General features: G+C 52.6%; 3 protein-coding genes across 4 annotated transcripts; 1 reads left to right on the top strand and 2 right to left on the bottom strand.

The window, feature by feature from the left end:
• The first annotated feature begins 233 nt into the window (after positions 1-233).
• Positions 234-2,701, top strand: b9d2 (B9 domain containing 2). The gene is made up of 4 exons (XM_042346502.1): positions 234-445; positions 1,149-1,240; positions 1,744-1,869; positions 2,370-2,701. Exons 2-4 carry the CDS (start codon positions 1,153-1,155, stop codon positions 2,681-2,683), a joined length of 528 nt encoding a protein of 175 aa, XP_042202436.1. The 5' UTR covers positions 234-445; positions 1,149-1,152; the 3' UTR covers positions 2,684-2,701.
• Positions 2,702-3,500: 799 nt separating this feature from the next.
• On the bottom strand, positions 3,501-9,172 carry LOC103171928 (NTPase KAP family P-loop domain-containing protein 1). Of its 2 annotated transcripts, none has more exons than XM_007884726.2 (5): positions 9,115-9,172; positions 8,198-8,245; positions 7,388-7,516; positions 5,144-6,837; positions 3,501-4,107 (listed from the first exon to the last, which is right to left on the bottom strand). In XM_007884726.2, exons 2-5 carry the CDS (start codon positions 8,217-8,219, stop codon positions 3,817-3,819), a joined length of 2,136 nt encoding a protein of 711 aa, XP_007882917.1. In that variant the 5' UTR covers positions 8,220-8,245; positions 9,115-9,172; the 3' UTR covers positions 3,501-3,816. The 2 variants fall into 2 exon arrangements, with proteins under 2 accessions (XP_007882917.1, XP_007882918.1); XM_007884727.2 differs by having other exon boundaries at positions 8,198-8,351; positions 9,115-9,167.
• A 3,385-nt stretch (positions 9,173-12,557) lies between these two features.
• On the bottom strand, positions 12,558-18,953 carry LOC103171929 (NTPase KAP family P-loop domain-containing protein 1). The gene is made up of 6 exons (XM_042346501.1): positions 18,911-18,953; positions 17,900-17,960; positions 17,484-17,535; positions 16,150-16,278; positions 13,868-15,582; positions 12,558-12,851 (listed from the first exon to the last, which is right to left on the bottom strand). Exons 3-6 carry the CDS (start codon positions 17,503-17,505, stop codon positions 12,558-12,560), a joined length of 2,160 nt encoding a protein of 719 aa, XP_042202435.1. The 5' UTR covers positions 17,506-17,535; positions 17,900-17,960; positions 18,911-18,953.
• Positions 18,954-19,163: the final 210 nt, after the last annotated feature.

Below are 19,163 nucleotides of genomic sequence, written 5' to 3' on the forward strand. Positions count from 1 at the left end.
GAGCTGAGAGGTGAGAGAGAGAGAGTGTGTGTGAGAAAGAGTGTGAGACAGAGAGAGAGCGTGAGAGAGAGTGCGTGAGAGAGAGTGCGTGAGAGAGAGAGTGTGGAGAGAGAGAGAGTGTGTGAGAGAGTTTGCGTGAGAGAGAGTGCGTGAGAGAGAGTGCGTGAGAGAGAGAGAGAACAAGAAAGAGTGCGTGAGAGAGAGAGAGAACAAGAGAGTGTGCGTGAGAGAGAGAGAGTGCGCGAGAGAGAGAGAGAGAGCGCGTGAGAGAGAGTGTCCGCCAATCGACTAACAAGCGGGTTCCTACTGACTGCTGCTGTGTGTGTGTGGAGTAAGGAAACCTGCCCAACGTTGCCCCCCCCCCAACCTGACCCGCCCGGGAATCGAACCCGGGTCCTCCCGTTCGCTCTGACTAACCCCTGAGCCGCAGGGAGACCCCCACCGGGTACGTACGTGTTCGTTATCGTTGCCTGATAGCAATTCCCCGAGATGTCGGGGACTAGTTGTGGTAAGAGCGGGGGGAGTGGGGACTAGTTGGGGTAAGAGCGGGGGGAGTGGGGACTAGTTGGGGTAAGAGCGGGGGGAGTGGGGACTAGTTGGGTAAGAGCGGGGGGAGTGGGACTAGTTGGGGTAAGAGCGGGGGGAGTGGGGACCAGTTGGGGTAACTGACGTCGCATCAGATGGTTGCGTCTCAAGACCCCTCTCACTCGCTCATCAAATCCCCCCCCCCTCACGCCCCGGCACCTCCCAACCTCCTCTCCCCGACCTGCTTCCCCCCCCCCCCCCCCACCCAACCCACCTCCCGCTGCCTCTGCTCGACTGGCCCCGACCTCCTGCTTGTCCCTCGTGCCCTCCGCTCCACCATCGGTCGCCGCGCGTTCAGCCGTTGCGCCCCGAAGCTCTTGTCACTTTCTCCCTCTCTGCCCCTCCGTCCCCTCCGCCTTCTCCCCTATCCTTCCCCATCTTCAGGTGGTGCCCGATAGCCCTTCCTCTTCGACCGGTGCCTACAGTCGCCTCCCCCACTCCCTCCCCCCCCCCACCCCAGCCCGGCTCAGTGTCACTCTCGCCCCGCGTGAGGGGGCACTGTGTAAAATGCCAGTTGTTGTCGTGGTGGTTGCGTTAAGGGAGGTGTTTCCATCTCTTTACAGGAGAATGGCAGAGCTGCACATCATCGGTCAGATCACCGGAGCCAGTGGTTTCCCACAGCAGAACCTCTTCTGTAAATGGGGGATCCACGCAGGTACAGCGCTCACTGTGGGCTGGTGCGGGGGGGGGGGCGGTGGTGGGGGGGGGTTGTCACTCTTAATAACCCCCGTCTGATTCCCGGACGGGTCAGTCAGGTCGGGGCGAAACCTCAGGCAAGTTTCCTCACTCCACACACGCACACACACACGCACACACACACACACACACACACCAGCAGTAAGTAGGAACCCGCTTGTTAGTCGATTGGTGACTTGCTTTCCCGGGGGGAATAATCCCTTCGAAATAATAATAATAATAATAACGTATTCACTCAATTCACGATTGTTTGTGGGACACCTTCAGCCACTACCCCCCGAAACTCTGTCACGCTCTCCCTCTAACCCTCCCCTTCCTTCCCCACCTTCAGGACTTCGGCTGTACTTACGGTCACCCTCCCTCCTCCCGCCCCCCGTCTCCGTGTCGTGCTCCCCCACCGACAAGCGCTCCGGGACGCTCTCCTGTGTGAGTTGTTGACTGCGGACTCCCCTCGCTGTGCAGGCTGCGCGTGGAAGCTTTTGTCCGGCTCGGTGGAAGGTAGAACGCAGGTGGACAGCCCCGAAAATGAGCCAATCGCCCATTGGTCACATCCTCTGGACATACACTACGCCACAAAAGGACTGCAAGGTATCTGTAGCACAGTTTGAGACGTGATAAGGCACTGTATCAAATGCAAAGATTATTATTATTATTATCGTTATAATAAAATCATCTAAACTATCCTGGAGGGGGTGCAAAGGGGGTTTACCAGGAATGAGGGATTTCAGTCAGGTGGAGAGGGTAGAGGGCCTCTTGTGGGGGGGGGGGCTGTGTACGTGCAAGTTGTTGTTGTTGTTGGGATCTGGAATGCGTTGCCTGAACGCCTGGTGGAAGCCGATTCGATAACAACTTTCAAGAGAGAAGAGGATAGAAGTTTGGGGGGAGAGCGCGGGGGGAGTGGGGTTGATCGGGGCTATGGGGAGAGAGCGGGGGAGTGGGGTTGATCGGGGCTATGGGGAGAGCGCGGGGGAGTGGGGTTGATTTGGAAGCTCTTTTCAAAGAGCAGCACAGACCCGATGGGCCGAATGGCCTCCTTCCGTGCGTGCGGTGTGACTCCAGGGTTCTATCCTGTCTCCTCTGTGCCTCAGGTTGGCCAAAGCTTTTCCTGCAGGTCTGGCACCAGGACTCGTTCGGCCGGAACGAGTTGTACGGCTACGGTTTCTGCCACGTGCCGTCCAGCCCGGGTTTCCACGAGCTGGACTGCGTGACCTGGCGGCCCCTGGGGTCCTGGCAGGAGCAGATGTCCCAGATGTTTGTCGGGGGGGGCGTCCAACTGAAAAACAGCGACCTGATCTACACCGGGGCCGACCGCTACCGTCTGCAGACCACCGCCATGGGGAAGGTCCACCTCAAGCTGGGCATCATTCTCCGCAACTTTGACCGCTACGGAGTGGAGTACTGAGCTCGTTAAGAGCAGCAGCGAGATCTTCACACTCGGCTTCACCTCCCGACGCCTCCTCCTCCTCCTCCTCTTCGCTCCTGCTCGTCCCTCCCGCCCTCCACCCCACCTCCACCCCAGTCACTACGCCCCGAAACTCTTGTCACGTTCTCCCCCAATCCCCTCCCACCGCCCTCCTGCTTTGCCCACAGGAGGACTTCCCAAGGCGCTGGGCTGGGCTGGACAGTCGGGGACTCGGACCCGAGCTGGGGGTTGGGATCAGGAGGGGGGTGGAGGGCGGAGAGGGTGACCGAAGGCGCGGTCAAAGAGAAAGAATCTGTTCAGAGAAGCAACTGTACATTCTGCACTTTTGACGGAGACATTTACTGTATCATTACCACGTACTTTGCTATTTTCTGCGATGTTTCTGTGCTCTCGGAAGAATGAATATCACAGCACAAGATTTTTTTTACGGGATCAGTAAATGCTGCTTTATATCGTAATCATTTGGTCCCGATTCTACAACATGAATTTGATTCATGAAACCAACATTAATATCCATTACAACTTTTAGTTGCAGCGAACGGGTTAGCGAGCGAGAGGACCCGGGTTTGAATCCCTTTGCACAGCGCTATATCAATGGCAAGGATTATTATTATTATTATTATTCTCCAGGGTGTTGGTCCTCAGTAATGTGTCCTCGCTATAAATTCTAAAAAATATTTAAAGGAGCGTAAATTAGACATAAATTGAAAACGCAAGGAGATGGCACTCAACAGAGCAACGACAGAAGGAATAATAATATAGTAATATGTAAATAAACAGGAGTGGAGAGTTGGTGTGTGGATGTGCAACACTTTATTGTATGTAGATTTCGTAGAGCAATAAATCAGTCCGGTATCGTCATTTTCAAACTTAAAACAAGTCCAATCGAACCCCAAACAGCAAACCCAATTTATTAACGCCATTTTATAACCCATTTTAGGAGAATCGCATCACGTGGCAAATCACTGACCCTTTCAAATCTAGATTTATTGCAAGAGATTCACTTCACGGTGTATCCTGTGAAGCGCTTTTGAGACGTCTCGAAGACGTGATATAAGGGCGTGGTATGAGATGCCAGGATTATTATTATTATTATTATTATTATCATTACATTAAACGGTTGATTCTGAAGTTGTGTTGATGAGTACTTTCTCGCAGTCCCCTTCGCTCGACGGCTGCCCCGACCTTCGCTTATCTCGTCGTGACAGCCAGTCCGGGAGAGTGGAATCCAAAGGTTGCTGCCTGGCTTGAAGAAAGTAGACTTTGAAAGTCGCCCAGTCACTGAGCGACGTCATTTCCAAAGCCTCCCTGATCTCGTTGTTGTAAGAATAAATAAACGTCCGCCCGTTCAGGTTCTTGGCCATGACTTTTTGGGAGTATTCCAACAAATTGATCTCCTCCATCTGAAATGATAGCAACAATAACGGTTAGAATGACAGTGATCCTTATTAGCGTTTGACACGGCACCTTCTCAGGTCGTTGGAGACGTCTCAAAGCGCTTCACCGGGACACACTAAAGGGTAGTGACTGTGCGTTTTGTACGTGAAACATGACAGCCATTTGTGCCCAGCAGTGGGCAAACAGTCATGGGATTGAGTAACCAATTTTTTTTCCCAATTATTAATAGCCCCTGCAAGCCAACGCCCCTAATGGGTAGGGTGGTCCTCGCTGGACAAGCAGTGGGAAAGCTTGCCAGTCCGTGATATGTGGTTAGATTCCAACGCACACTCAGGGCTTCCCCCCCCCAAGCCTGGGCTCTCATCTACCTGCGCCTGATACTCTCCGGAATTAGGTAAGCAGGAGGCGTCCCTCCAGAGAGAGGGAGAGAGAGCGCATCCCATCCCGACTCTCTCTCTGGGGTTCCCGGGTGTGGGGGGGATGTGGGGAATTCTCAGTCGGGTTTGGAGACTTTTTAAGCCTCGGTGATGGGTTTCCGTGTGTGTCAGACACCCGACCGGTCACGGTGACGGGTTTCCGTGTGTGTCAGACACCCGACCGGTCACGGTGACGGGTTTCCGTGTGTGTCAGACACCCGACCGGTCACGGTGACGGGTTTCCGTGTGTGTCAGACACCCGGCCGGTCACGGTGACGGTGACGGGTTTCCGTGTGTGTCAGACACCCGGCCGGTCACGGTGATGGGTTTCCGTGTGTGTCAGACGCCCGGCTGGTCACGGTGACAGATTTCCGTGTGTGTCAGACACCCGGCCGGTCACGGTGACAGATTTCCGTGTGTGTCAGACACCCGGCAGGTCACGGTGACGGGTTTCCGTGTGAGTCAGACACCCGACCGGTCACGGTGACGGGTTTCCGTGTGTGTCAGACACCCGACCGGTCACGGTGACGGGTTTCCGTGTGAGTCAGACACCCGACCGGTCACGGTGACGGGTTTCCGTGTGAGTCAGACACCCGGCTGACCCAAATAAAATGGCGTCACTCACCTTTTCGCAGACCTGTTTTGCATCCATTCTCAAGACTTGAAGCACAGTGAATGGTTTGACATTATCCTTGTTTATCTGTTTCCGCCCGAAAATCTCTTTTCCACGGAGTAATTCCATCTTCCGTTTCAAGGAAGGATCAATGTTGATGGTGTAGGGCAGGAATTGGTTTGAGTCCTGGATTTTGAAGTCGAGCTTTTCAAGGAGAGTGTGGAACAGTTCTGGATCTCCATCCAGTTCCAGAAACTTGTCCATTTCTTCGTGTGCTAACTTCAACTCATCGTAGGACTCTTCATATATGCTCAGCAATGATTTATCTTCATTAACCTCCTTCAACGTTTGCTGCATGTCTTCCAAACATTGCGATATCCAACTGAACTTGGTTGGCCAATGACTTGTCAAAATAACCCAGGCAACGAGTCTGGGAAGGGTGTTATTTAAGGGTTGCCCTCGAGCCGCCATCAGTCGGACCATAATGTTAACGCTGTTGACAATCCTCCTCATTTCAAGATAGTTCTCTTCGATGAACTCCTGTAGATGTTCCAAACAGTCGTAGGCCTTTAGGATTTGACGTTCAACCTCATCCCTTCCCTTCACCTCCTTGACTTCGACGAGCGGTATACGCTCCTCGCCGGATCCCTCGCAGTCCGTCTCGCTTCTGCTCGGCCCTTTACGACTGCTGAGCAAGGTCTTGCGATTTATAATGCCCTTCAAGGTAATTAACTTGGTCTCGGTGTCCATCTCGGGAATGCAAAAGGGGAGAGTGATAATCCGGTTCAGGTACACGTATCCGTTATCGGCCACGCCTTTGAGTCGCGACGATCTCTCCACGCAGCTGGCGATGATGCTGGGATCGACGGCGAGGATGGAGATGAAGGGGGCTTCGGGGTCCGAGAGGAGGATGTTCATCGCGTCCAGCACCCCCACCACCTTGTCCGGGGTGCACCTGTCTAGGTTCACGATCTTCAGGATGATGCGTATCTTCCTGCGTTCGAAGATTTCCATGTATCGGATGAAGTTGGTGAGGACTTTGACCTCGTTCTTCACGTCGCTCATGAAGCCCAACTGGGCGCTGTAGTTGGTCTTGTTCATGAGGCTGTTGACGGTGTCCTTCTGGCTGTACAGCATATTCTTGACCACCATCAAGATATTTTTAACGAGCACTACGGTCGAGCAGCCCAGCACCCCAGCCCCCACGCTCTCGAAGGCTAAAATAATCTTATTGCCTTCATCGAAAACCAGGAGGCTACCCACTACGAAGAGCACGACCAACAGAATAATCAGCAGCACGAGGGCAGGGAAAATGATCCAAATTGGGATACCCAGTAGAGTCTTCCAGTCCCACTCCCGCTTCGATTTGTGGCTGACGCCGATGTCCGCGCCCAGAGCTCTTACGATGCTCAGTGGGATGTTCCCGAAGGCGCTTTTGACGGTGTCGCACAGGGTCGTGATGAGACCAGCCCACACGAAATCGCTTCCCGCGAACTGCCAGGCGCTGAAGTTCACGAAAATGAAGCGGATGTTTTTGCGTCCTTCGTGCTGAGGCGTGAGCCGAGGGTTCAGGCAGAGGAAGCGGAACAGCAGGTCAACGAAACCGAGGCCGGTGGATCGGCGAGGAGTTTCCCCGGGCCCCTTCTCCGAGCCGCCCGCGGCCTTCTGCTGCCGCTCGAAGTCTTTTGCCCGGTTCGTCATGTGGCCTACGGAAAGGCGACGGGAACATTGTACAAAGCCGCACGCCCGGGGGAGAGAAACGCCAACAACGGAAACGAAAGAGGCAGCGGAGGAATAATAATGATTGGGTCGCTCGACCCACGGCGGTTTGTGGGGACGTCGCTGGGGCCCGATCGGCTGCCGCGCTTCTTCGCCCGCAATATTCACAGTCGCCGCACTTCACAGCGTGTCCCGCGAAGCGCTTTTGAGACGTCTCGAAGACGTGATGAGAACACACTGCAAAGCGCGGTGACCGTGTGCTCCGTGGGCGAAACGTGGCAGCCGAGCGCGCGCGCGCCCAGCGACGTCTCCACGGACGGTCGTGGGTTGAGTGAGCAGTTTTTTCGGCGAGAAGGAATCACTACCCCCGGAAAAGCGATCCACCGGTCGACTAACAACTGCTGGTAAACAGAGGCGAGTGTGTGTGTGTGGAGTGAAGAAATTTGCCTGAGGTCTCGCCCTGACCAGACCCGGCCGGGAATCGAACCCGGGTCCTCTCGCTCGCGAGGCGAGGGCTTTAACCACTGAGCTACGCACCTTCTATTTTCTGCAGGACGCGATTTATCCGGCATCCCCACGGCGCGTATAATCCCACCGTCACTGGAGTCGGGATGTGGAACATGCCATCAGCGAGGCAGATGGCAAAATCGTCATACTTGGTCTGATCTGAAATTCATCCGTAGGAAATTAGACGCAGAAAAGGCCATTCAGTAGCAAATTAAAATCAGAACTGCGGTCGCTTCGACCCACGGCTGTTTGTGGGGACGTCGCTGGGCGCAATTGGCCGTAGCGTTTCGCCCACAAAACCCACAGACACGACGCTTTACGGAAGAGAGGTCCGTAAACACGGTCGAAAAGAAAAGTTTGCAGGTGGGACTTGAAGAGGGGGTGCGGGTGGGGGCAGAGGGAGGGATTGAGTTTCGGGGCGCAATGGTGGAATCCCTTAATATTTGGAGTCCTGTATCGTAGTGGTTGGAGCCCTCGCCTCACAAGCCAGAGGACCCGGGTTCGATTTGCGGGCGGATCAGGTCAGGGCAAAACCTTAGGCAAGTTTCCTTACTCCCCCCCACCCCCCCCCCCCCCCACACACAGACACAGACACACACACAGACACACAGACACACCTCTGTTTACGTGTAACGACCAGGTTCCCACTTACCGCTGGTAAACAGAAGCACGTAGGAGTGCGTGCATGTGTGTGGAGTAAGGAAACTTGCCCGTTGGGTGGGAACGGCTGGGGTCTAATCAGCTAAAAATCCTCTTTGTTGGAACAAAATACAGCGCTGAACCGAATCAAGATGTCGCGAAGGATGTTCCAGAGCGACGACTGGAATGGGATGGTTTTACCTGCTGTGTCGGAGATGGTCATTTTGCTTTACGTCGTCTCCTCCAGAGCTGAACAGAGACAAACGCGAGTTAATAAAGACAAGACGTCGCTAGGAACACTCAGTAGGTCAGGCAGCATCCACGGAGAAAGAGGATCTGAGTCAACATCTCAGGACTCGGGATTGGATGTTGGAAGGGAGCAGATCATGAGGACATGCGGAGAAGGGGCAGGGGAAGAAAGACAGGAAAATAACAATAATAATCCTTGCTTTTGATACAGCGCCTTATCACGTCTTCGAGACGTCTCAAAGCGCTTCAAGGGATACACATAGAGTCTAGCGACTGCGCATTTTTGTGGGCGAAACGCGTCAGCTAATGGCGCACGGCAGCGTCGCACAAACAGACACGGATTGAGTGAAAAAAAATGGAAGGAATTATTACCCCAAGGAAAAGCAATCCGCCAATCGACGAACAACCGGGTTCCTACTTACTGGTAAACACAGGCGAGTTGTTATTATTGTAATAAGTAAGGAAACTGCTGGGATCCTCTCGCTTGGGAGGCGAGTGCTCTAACCGCTGAGCTACAAGACTCCAGCCGAGGAGGACTACCCACACTGGAAGACAACTGAAGAGTTTGGGTGGCTCGGCGAAGAATTATTGAAGAGGAGTGAGCGAAGTATCTGCTCAACCGGCCAAATCTCTTGACTGATGGTGTGCCATAGTTACTATTTTAATAATAATAATAATATCAAACAACTGTTTGTGGGGACACTGCTGTGCGCGATCGGCTGCCGCGTTTCGCCCACAAAATATACAGTCAGTTCACTTCACAGTGTATCCTGTGAAGCGCTTGGAGACGTCTCGAAGACGTGATGAGGGGCCGTGTCAAGCGCAAAGGATTATTATTATTATTATTATTCTTACAGCAGAATTTGTACCTGCAAACTGCGTTCGCTCGGGTAAACCAGGTCCCACTGCCGGCAGCGTTCAGACTAGAGTGCGGCCAAAGGCAAATCAGTCGGTTAAATACGTTGATCATATCTGCACAATCCGATCAAAGTCAAATCCAACCACTCTGAACTTTGACTGTCACTAACTCTTTCGTTGACGGCTTTTATTGTAAGGCGGGGAGTGGGAGGGGTGGGGGGGTCAAAAGCTATTGATGGATTATTCGCGAGGTAGTATTTTTTAATGGGCGGACGGACAGCTGTCTTGACTCAAATGGAAAACTTCTTTTGAAGTTTGAAAGCCACGTTGGGGAGAGAGAGCACTCTCCTCGGCGAGCGAGAGGATCCAGGATTGATTGCCGGGTGAGACAGGTCAGGGCGAGATCTTAGGAGTTGCCTCACTCTACACACACACACCTCTGTTTACTCAGGAGCTCAGTTGTTGGTCGATTGGCAGAGATCACTTTCCGGGGCTAATATCCCTCCCAAAGATAAATGTGCCCAAATGTTTCGCCCACAAAATACACGGTCACCGCACTTGACAGTGTCTTCTGTGACGCGCTTTTGGGTCGTCTCGAAGGCACGATAAGACGCTGCGTCGAACGCGAGGTTTATCGTTGTAGATCGACAGACTTTCATCTGTTGAGCGTTTCGTAGAATCATACGGCACAGAAGGAGGCCATTCGGCCCATTGTGTCTTCGAAAAGAGCTCTTCAAATCAACCCCACTCCCCCGTGCTCTCTCCCCCCACAGCCCCGATCAACCCCACTCCCCCGCACTCTCTCACCCCACAGCCCTGATCAAACTTGTCCTCCCCAAATAATTATCTACTCTCTTAAAAGCTGTTATCGAATCGGCTTCCACCGGCCTTTCAGGCAATGAAGTCCCTCATTCCTGGTACCATTTCTGGTCAATCTCCTTCGCACCCTCTCCAATGCCTTGACATCCTTCATAAAGTGCGGGGCCCAGAACTGAACCCAGTCTCTCGCTGAGGCCGAACCAGTGTTTTATATAAAGGTTCATCATAACTTCCTGACTCGTGTATTCTACGCCCCTGTTTATAAACTCCAGTGTCCCGTATGCTTTTTTTTTAACAGCTTTATCTCCCTGTCCGGCCATCTTCAAAGATTTACTGATATGAACCCCCAGGTCTCTCTGTTCCTTCACCCCCTTTAAGCTTCCACCATCAACTTATATTCCTCTCCTCATTCTTCCTCTATCATATCACTTTGCATTTCTCCGCATTAAACTTCATCCGCCACCTGTCTGCCCATTTTACCAGTCCGTTTGCAGTCTGCTCCTATCCTCCTCACTGTTTGCTACTTTTCCAGCTCAGTACCATCTGCTAACTTGGAGATTGTCCTCCCTATACCCAAGTCCAGGTCATTTATATGGAGCACAAACAGTAGTGATCCCAATACTGACCCCCTGGGGGTCACCACCGCACACTTCCCTCCAGTCAGAAAAACAACCGTTCACCACCACTCTCTGCTCTCTGTCTCCCAATCAGTTCTGTATCCGCTGCCGTATCACTTTAATATCGTGGGCTTCTGTTTTGCCTACAAGTCTCTTATGTGGCACTTTTATCAAACGCCTTTTAAAAATCCACATAAATTGCACTGCCTTCACCCTATTTTTCTAAGTGAAAATGCATTTACAGTCTCTATTAGTTTCCCCACCACTGACTGACTGACTGACTGACGGACTGTCTGTCTGTCTGTCTGTCTGTCTGTCTGTCTGTCTGTCTGTCTGACGGACGTTCGGCTGACTGGCCTGTAGTTTCCGGGTTCATTCTTCTGCCCACTTTTGCACAGGTGTGACGTTTGCAGCCCTCCAGTTCTCTGGCACCACCCGGTGTCGAAGGAGGATTGAAAGATCGTGGCCGGAGCCTCCGTTGTTCCCACCCTTACTTCCCTCAGGAACCTGGGCTGCATCCCGTCCGGACCGGGTGGACTTATCCCCCTTGAGCACCTGTTCGACATGTTTATTGCATCCGTTAATATCAGGCGGAAGCCAAAACGATAAGGAGGCACTTGAAGTTAATCAATGACTACTTCTTGGATGTATGGTTTGCCGATTGAGGCCTATCCTCACAACCTCTGCCAAAGTTCAGGTCCCGTAGAATTACTTATGAGAGACTCCGATGTAGTTTTAATTTGGTTAAAAAAAAAACCTGTTCCTGTCAAGAAATACAACGAGGACTTGTGGTTGCGCAGAACCCCCTCACGTGGGCTCGCGCCCCAGAACCTCGACGATGACGCCAAGCCAGGGGGAGGGCACCGTAGGAACAGTCGAAGAGTAAAGGTCTTCAGACACGACCTGTAGATGGGGAAGGAAGGGCAGAGGTGGAGGGAAGGATAGACAAGAGTTTTGAGGCTGTAGTGACTGAAAGCCCGGCCGCCGATGCTAGAGCCGAGGGCACGAGAGACAAATTCCCCCTTTTGCCCCATATCCCTCGATACCCTGACCTTTACAAATGCAAGTTGGTGTTGTTGTGTGACGTTTCTGTCTGCAAATTGGCTGCCATGTCCACACCCAAAAAGACACGGTCACTACACTTTGCAGCATATTGTGTGAAGCAACTTGAGGACTCCTCCCGACGTGAATCAAACTCAGGCATTACCGACTTACCTCCTGAACACAAACACGGAAGGCGATGATTGTTTTCAAGACAAAAATGCAAATATTTATTAATATGACATTCACATGACGTGAGAAAACAAGAATTCCACAACGTCTCCTGTGTGCGGCTCTAACATGTTGAGCGAGGAGGCATCGTGTGGTCTGCCGGGCGGGTGGGGAGGTAACCAGAGGATCTAAGATTAATTGGCCGAAGAACCAGAGGGGAGATCAGACGAGGAGGCAATATCTGAGACAACCAACGTCACAAGATAACGGATTGCTTCCCGAGGGCTAATAATCCCTCCCAAAAAATAGTAATTTGTTCACTCAATCCACTACTGTTTGTGGGGACGTCACTGGGCGCCATTGGCTGCCACATTTCTCCCACAAGCCACACAGTCACTACACTTTACGGTGTATCCCGTCAAGCGCTTTGAGACGTCTCGTAGACGCGATAATCATTATTGTTAAATGTACCATTGGCAGATTTAATTTCCCACCCCCCACAACCCCCTCCCCGCCCCATTGCCCCCCCTCCCTGCCCGCCCACTGTTTCCCCCCCCCCCCCTCCACCTCCCCCCACTCCCAAGGGAGGGGGGTGACCGAAGGCACGGTCGAAGAGGAGTGTCTTGCAACATGCCTTGAAGGAGGCAAGGGAGGGGAAGGGGGTTGAGCAAGGCGAAGGGAATGTGGGATGAAGTTCCAGAGGGTAGGGAGCAGAGAGCTGAAGGCCTGACCGCCGATGGTGGCCGGACCCCGCTGAGCGGAGGGAGCGGACAGGTTGATGAGGGCCCATCGGCCTCGTCCATTGTTCACACAGCGATGCTAAACTGTTGGCTTTGGAGGTTTTGTGCGGTCCCCATCTGGTGAGATAATAGGTTGTGACTGTGGTACGTTGGGTTCTGTGGAGGAAAGGAAGCCGTTGGTGGCGGTTGGGATTGAAGGAAGAAGGCGTTGAAGGAAGCCCAGTCACCCAGCGACATGTCCAAAGCCTCTCGGATCTCGTTTGTTTTAGAATAAACCAAAGCGTTTCCATTCAGATTGTTCAGCCTGATCTTTGACTTGTACAATTCCAGTTTCTCCGGATTCAGATCAATGTCCTTCATCTGCAAACGAATCATAGAATAGAATCTTTGGAAGAGCCACTTTGTGGAGTCCTGTAGCTCAGTGGTTTGCAAGTGAGAGACCTGAGTTCAATCCCGGCAGAGGGCAAAACCTTGGGCAAGTTTCCTTACTCCACACAGAGCCTAATAATAATCCCTCCAAAAACAAAAACAATAATAAATTAGTCATTTCCAATCCACGACTGTTTGTGGGACATTGCTGTGCGCAATCGGCTGCCGCGTTCGCCCACAAATATACAGTCAATTCACTTTACAGTGTGTTCTGTGAAGCGCTTTGGGACGTCCTCCCGACGTGAAAAGCGCTATATCAAATGCGAGGATTATTATTATTATTAACTAGTCCCCCCTCCCCTGCTCTAACCCCAACTAGTCCCACTCTCTTACCCCAACTAGTCCCGTCTTACCCAAACTATTACCCACTCCCCGCTCTTTTCCAAATCTTTGCGTGTGAGGCGAGGGCTCTGACCACTGAGCTACAGGACTTGTGCAGGTGGAGGTAGGAGATTGGAGAGATAAGTGGGTGCCAAGGAATGGGATGGATTTGCAGATGAAATGCATCTGTCGTGAGATATCGATCTGATGTGTGTTTGTTGTGGGCGGCAGAGCTTTTGATGAGTTGCAGCGCCGTATCACGTTGAGACATCTCAAAAGCGCTTCACAGGATGCACTGTAAAGTGTAGCGACTGTCCATTTTTTGTGGGCAAACAGCAGTGTCCCACAAACAGTCATGGAGTGAGTGAACAATTTTCCGGGGATTGTAATCCCTTCAAAAATAAAATTATTATTTGGTCACTCAACCCACGACTGTTTGTGGCGACGTCGCTGGGCGCAGTTGGCTGCCGCGTTTCGCCCACGAAACACACAGTCACTACACTTTACAGTGCTTCCTGTGAAGCGTTTTGAGACGTCTCGAAGACGTGATGAGGCGCGGGGATTATTATGATGGTTATCATGGTTAAACCAGTCGCTTTGGTGAAAGTTGTGAGGTGCTCACTCACCAATTTACAGACGTCGTCCACGCTGAGATCGAGCACTTGCGGTAAATTCTGGGGCTTGACAACGGTGGGCTTTTTCGGAGCCTTAATGGATTGGTTTCCACGCAGCAATTCCATCTTCCTCTTCAAGGAAAGGTCCAGGTTGATGGTGTAAGGCAGAAGGTGGTTGGCGTCCCGAATCGTGAACTTATAGCTGGTCGCGAGAAGTTTCTGAAAGAGTTCTGGATCCCCATCGAGCTCCAACAACTTGCTGATGTCGGCGTTTATGCGACTGAGCTCATCGTGTGAGTTGTCGTAAAGGCTCCACAGCAGAATCGTTTCATCAATATTCCCCTCTTTGTTTATGTCCATCTTTTGCTGTCTATCTTCCAAACACTGCCAAATCCAACTGAGACGGCAGGGCCAGTGACTGGCGAGAATAACCCAGGCGGCCACCTTGTCGGGAGTAACTTCCTTCACCTCGAACCCCATGGTGAACATGAGTCTCATCATGATAGGAATGGTGTTGACGATGCGGCTCATTTGGAGGTAATTCTCCTCGATCAACTCGTGAAGGTCCTTGTTCTGAACCAGGAGTTGAAACGTCAGTTTGGTGAGAGCTGTCGGGCTGATTCTGGGCTCTTCCGCGACGACGTTAACCAGAGGCGTGCTCTCTTCGGTCGTCCCCTTCCTCCCGGCGGCCATCTTTCCCGAGTGCGCGGAGGACGTCTCCTCTAGGAGGTCGCTCTTCCTGTCGATGATCTGCTGGAGGGTGCTGAGCTTTGTCTGGGTGTCCATTTTCGGCACGGAAAACGGGAGCGTAACAGTTCTGCTCAGGTACTTGTAGCCGTTATCCGCCACGCCTTTGAGAGTGCTGGAATTCTCGACGCAGGTCGCGATGATGCTGGGATCGACGGCGAGGATGGAGATGAAGGGGGCTTCGGGGTCCGAGAGGAGGATGTTCATCGCGTCCAGCACGCCCACCACCTTGTCCGGGGTGCACCTGTCTAGGTTCACGATCTTCAGGATGATGCGTATCTTCCTGCGTTCGAAGATTTCCATGTATCGGATGAAGTTGGTGAGGACTTTGACCTCGTTCTTCACGTCGCTCATGAAGCCCAACTGGGCGCTGTAGTTGGTCTTGTTCATGAGGCTGTTGACGGTGTCCTTCTGGCTCACCATCACGTTCTTGGCAACCATGAAGGAGTTCTTGAACGCAAACAAGGCAGAGAATCCCACCAGGCCAACGCCAAAAGTCTCTGCCGCCACCACCTTCGTATCGCCGTGATCGCCCACGGGGAAGCCGTACATGATCACGATGACCGTCAGCACCACACCGAGAGCCAGCAGCAGGAAGGAGAGCACCCAAAGGTGAATTTTGAGGATCCTCTTGCTAACCCATTCCTGGTCCAGGACGCTGTGCTGGATGGTGGTCTCGTGGCTCAGAGCCCGAACGATGCCAGTGGGCAGGTTTCCGAACTTATTCCTGATGTTCTCGCACAGAGTGGTGATGAGGCCGGCCCAGATCTTGTCGCTGCCCGCAAACTCCCAGGCACTGAACTGCACGAAGATGAACCGTACATTTTTGCGTCGTTGGTGGCGTTCGGTCAGTTGAGGCTGAAGGAACACCAAATACCACAACAGGGTGATGAACCCCAGGCCAGTGGACGACCTGAGCTTCTCCTGGGTCCTCTTGGACTCCTTTTCCTCCCTCGCCGCCGACTCCTCCAACATGTAACCTGCAGAGAGGGCGAAAGGAACTATGAATGGTAGGAATAATAATCCTTAAACTTGATGTATAGCTCAGGGGTTAGAGCCCTCGCCTCGATAACCAGGACCAGGGTTCGATTCCCGGGCGGGTCAGGTCAGGGAGAAATGTTGGGCAAGTTTCCTTACTCCCCCCCCACACCCCCATCCGCGCCCACACACACACACACGCACCCACACACGCACACGCACCCACACCCGGACACACGCACACACACACCTTTGGTTACCGGCCGTCAGTAGGAACCCGCTTGTCACTCGATTGGGGGAATCGCTTTCCGGGGGATAATAACCCCTCCAAAAAATAATAATAATTTGGCCGGCTGTTTGTGGGGACGTCGCCGGGCGCGATCGGCTGCCGCGTTTCGCCCCCAAAAACACACAGTCACTGCACTCGACAGTGTATCCCGTGAAAGAAGGGCTTTGAGACGTCTCGATGACGCGATGAGGCCCAGTATCAAATGCGAAGATGATTATTATTACGGTTATTATTAGTAGTATTATTGCCGTCACCTGGTGCTGAACCACAGCTCACGTACCTTGTATCTTGCGCAGGAGGCAATTGATTTGGGAACCCCAAGGGGCATATAATCCAACTGTGGCCGGAGTCTTAATATAGCAGAGAGCTCGTCCGAGGCAGGAGGCGTAGGCGTCATACTTTGTCTGATCTGCAATCCATCCAGTGGGATATTACTCATCAATCACTCATCAATATCCCTCTGAATATCACTCACACCACAACCACCATCACCAACTCCACCATCACCCCAACCTCCCCCTCCTCCACCACCACCACCACCGCCACCGCCGCCACGAGGCAGGCTCGAGGGGCTGAACGGCCCACTCCTGCTCCTATTTCTTACGTTCCTATGCAAATACAATACGAAACAACGTTAAGGCCTTAGAGCAGATGGAATTCTTATCCTTTCCTACGAACACTTCAATTTGGGCATTCGGCCGGTGTTTATATTTCTGAAGAAACGTGGCTTTGCGATCCCATGATAAACCTTTCTATTCCTCTGTCTCCCTTCCCCGCCTTGATCCTCGCGCCTCCATCTATCTGGCCCTTTGCGGTCAGTCCCTTGATTAGTTGCTTTTCCCCCAAAATACCTTCCTTATCTTATCTGCAGCTTCCCGGTAAGTGTATCTGCTTCCTGTGTCTGTTATTCTCTTTTATTTTTATTTGTGTGCCAGGTAAGGACCTGTTTTATTCACGTAAGCCCTTGCATTTCACGGAGCGCCTTAACCCGTCTTCGAGACGACTCAAAGCGCTTCGAAGCGTTGTGACTGTGTGCTTTGTGGGCGAAACGCGGCAGCCAGTCGCGCCCAGCGACGTCCCCACAAACAGCCCCGGGTCGAAGCGACCAAATTATTATGATTTATTTTATTAATTTCATCGTTTGGTTTGCCTTGTTTCGGAAGGGATTATTGCCCCCCAAAAGTGTGAATCAACTAACTAGTCCCCACTCCCCATCTCTTACCCCAACTAGTCCCCACTCCCCATCTCTTACCCCAACTAGTCCCCACTCCCCATCTCTTACCCCATACTAGTCCCCACTCCCCATCTCTTACCCCAACTAGTCCCCACTCCCCATCTCTTACCCCAACTAGTCCCCGCTCCCCATCTCTTACCCCAACTAGTCCCCGCTCCCCATCTCTTACCCCAACTAGTCCCCGCTCCCCATCTCTTACCCCAACTAGTCCCCGCTCCCCATCTCTTACCCCAACTAGTCCCCACTCCCCGGCCTCCCAGGCCTCTCTCGTCTCTCCAAGGAATTGAAGTCCCTCGTTCCCGGTACCTTGGGATCAATTAATGTGTCGGAGGAAGATTCTATAGGCAATTGGCGGAGTAAAATACCAGAGATTTTCTCACCTTGGGGCTTGAGGTCAGTCATTTTGTTTCGTGTTGCTCCGTCTTGAGATAACTAACACAGACAGCAGTTACAAGACATGAGACTGAGCTTCTCAGACATCTGTCGAGTTGCATTCAATGGCAATTATTATTATTAACGCTTATTATTATTATTATTATTAACGCATTTGCCACAGGACCCCATCACGTCGTCGAGACGTCTCAAAAAGCGCTTCGCAAAATACACTGGGCAGCGAATTGATCGTGTATTTCGTGGGAGAAACATTGGCAGCCAATTGCGCCCAGCGACGTCCCCACAACAGTCCCTGTAGCGTTGTGATTACTGCACTCGCCTCACAAGCGAGAGGACCCGGGTTCGATTCCCGGGTGCGACGAAACGTTGAGCAAGTTTCCTTACTCCGCGCGCCTCTGCTTACCAGCAGTCAGCAGGAACCCGGTTGTTAGTCAGATGGCAGATCGCTCTCTGGGGCAATAAACCTTCGAAAAAATAAATAAATGAAATATAATAAAATAATAATTTCGTCCTTCAATCCACCGCTGTTTGTGGGACGCTGCTGAACGCAATTGGCTGCCGCGTTTCGCCCACAAAATACACAATCAATTGACTTTACAGTATATTCTGACATTTTAAACATCCGTTTGACTGGAGAGACTGGGATCGTTCTGCTTCGAGCGGAGGAGTTTGAGGGGAGATTTAATCGAGGGCTTCACAGTTATGAGGGGGTTTGATCAGAGTAAATAAGGTAGAAACTGTTCCCTCGGGCGGGCGGGCGGGTGGGGAACCAGAGGGCATAGATAATCGGCAAAAGAACCAGAGCAGAGACCAGACGAGGAGACATTTTTTTTCCCCCAAAGGGTCTAGAACACTCGACCTGAAAGGCTGGTGGGGGCAGATTCCATAGCAAAAGGGAATTGGATACGGACTTGAAAAGGAACAATGTACGGGGCGAAGGGGTAAGAGCGAGGGGAGTGGGGACTAGTTGGGGTAAGAGCGGGGGGAGCGGGGACTTGTTGGGGTAAGAGCGGGGGGAGCGGGGACTTGATGGGGTAAGAGGGGGGGAGTGGGGACTAGTTGGGGTAAGAGCGGGGGGAGTGGGGACTTGTTGGGGTAAGAGCGGGGGAGTGGGGACTAGTTGGGGTAAGAGCGGAGAGTGGGGACTAGTTGGAGTAAGAGCGGGGGAGTGGGGACTAGTTGGAGTAAGAGCGGGGGGAGTGGGGACGAGTTGGGGTAAGAGCGGGGGAGTGGGGACTAACTGGCAGCTCCTCCAAAGAGTCGGCACAGGTACGATGGGCCGAATGGTCCCCCTTTCCTCTCTCTCAATCTTACAGGGACGGCTGCGATAGGGTTTCCGAGACGAAAAGCCCCAAAGGGGGGAAAAAAAAAACCCTCCACTTAACTCCTCTCCCGGACGTTCGATCGGACTCACCTCCAGTCACCTCCCGCGCGAGTCCCAGAGCGGTGCATGAGCCACAGAGACAGCGAGTCACCTCTCACGTCACCGCCGACGTATCACACCTCCAAATCACACTCAAAACCAATGAGTGTTGAGTTTATCTCAATGCCAAGGGCGGGTACCCTCCCCCCTCACGGCTCCCCCGCGCCCCCTCCGGGGCTGTTTGCTGATCGTTGTTCATTCCATCTCGTCTCGAGTAACAGGAGGAATTGCCGAAAAACAGGTC

This window comes from Callorhinchus milii, unplaced genomic scaffold, assembly GCF_018977255.1.
Source record: "Callorhinchus milii isolate IMCB2004 unplaced genomic scaffold, IMCB_Cmil_1.0 Scaffold902, whole genome shotgun sequence".
In the NCBI taxonomy this organism is placed as follows: Eukaryota; Metazoa; Chordata; class Chondrichthyes; order Chimaeriformes; family Callorhinchidae; genus Callorhinchus; species Callorhinchus milii.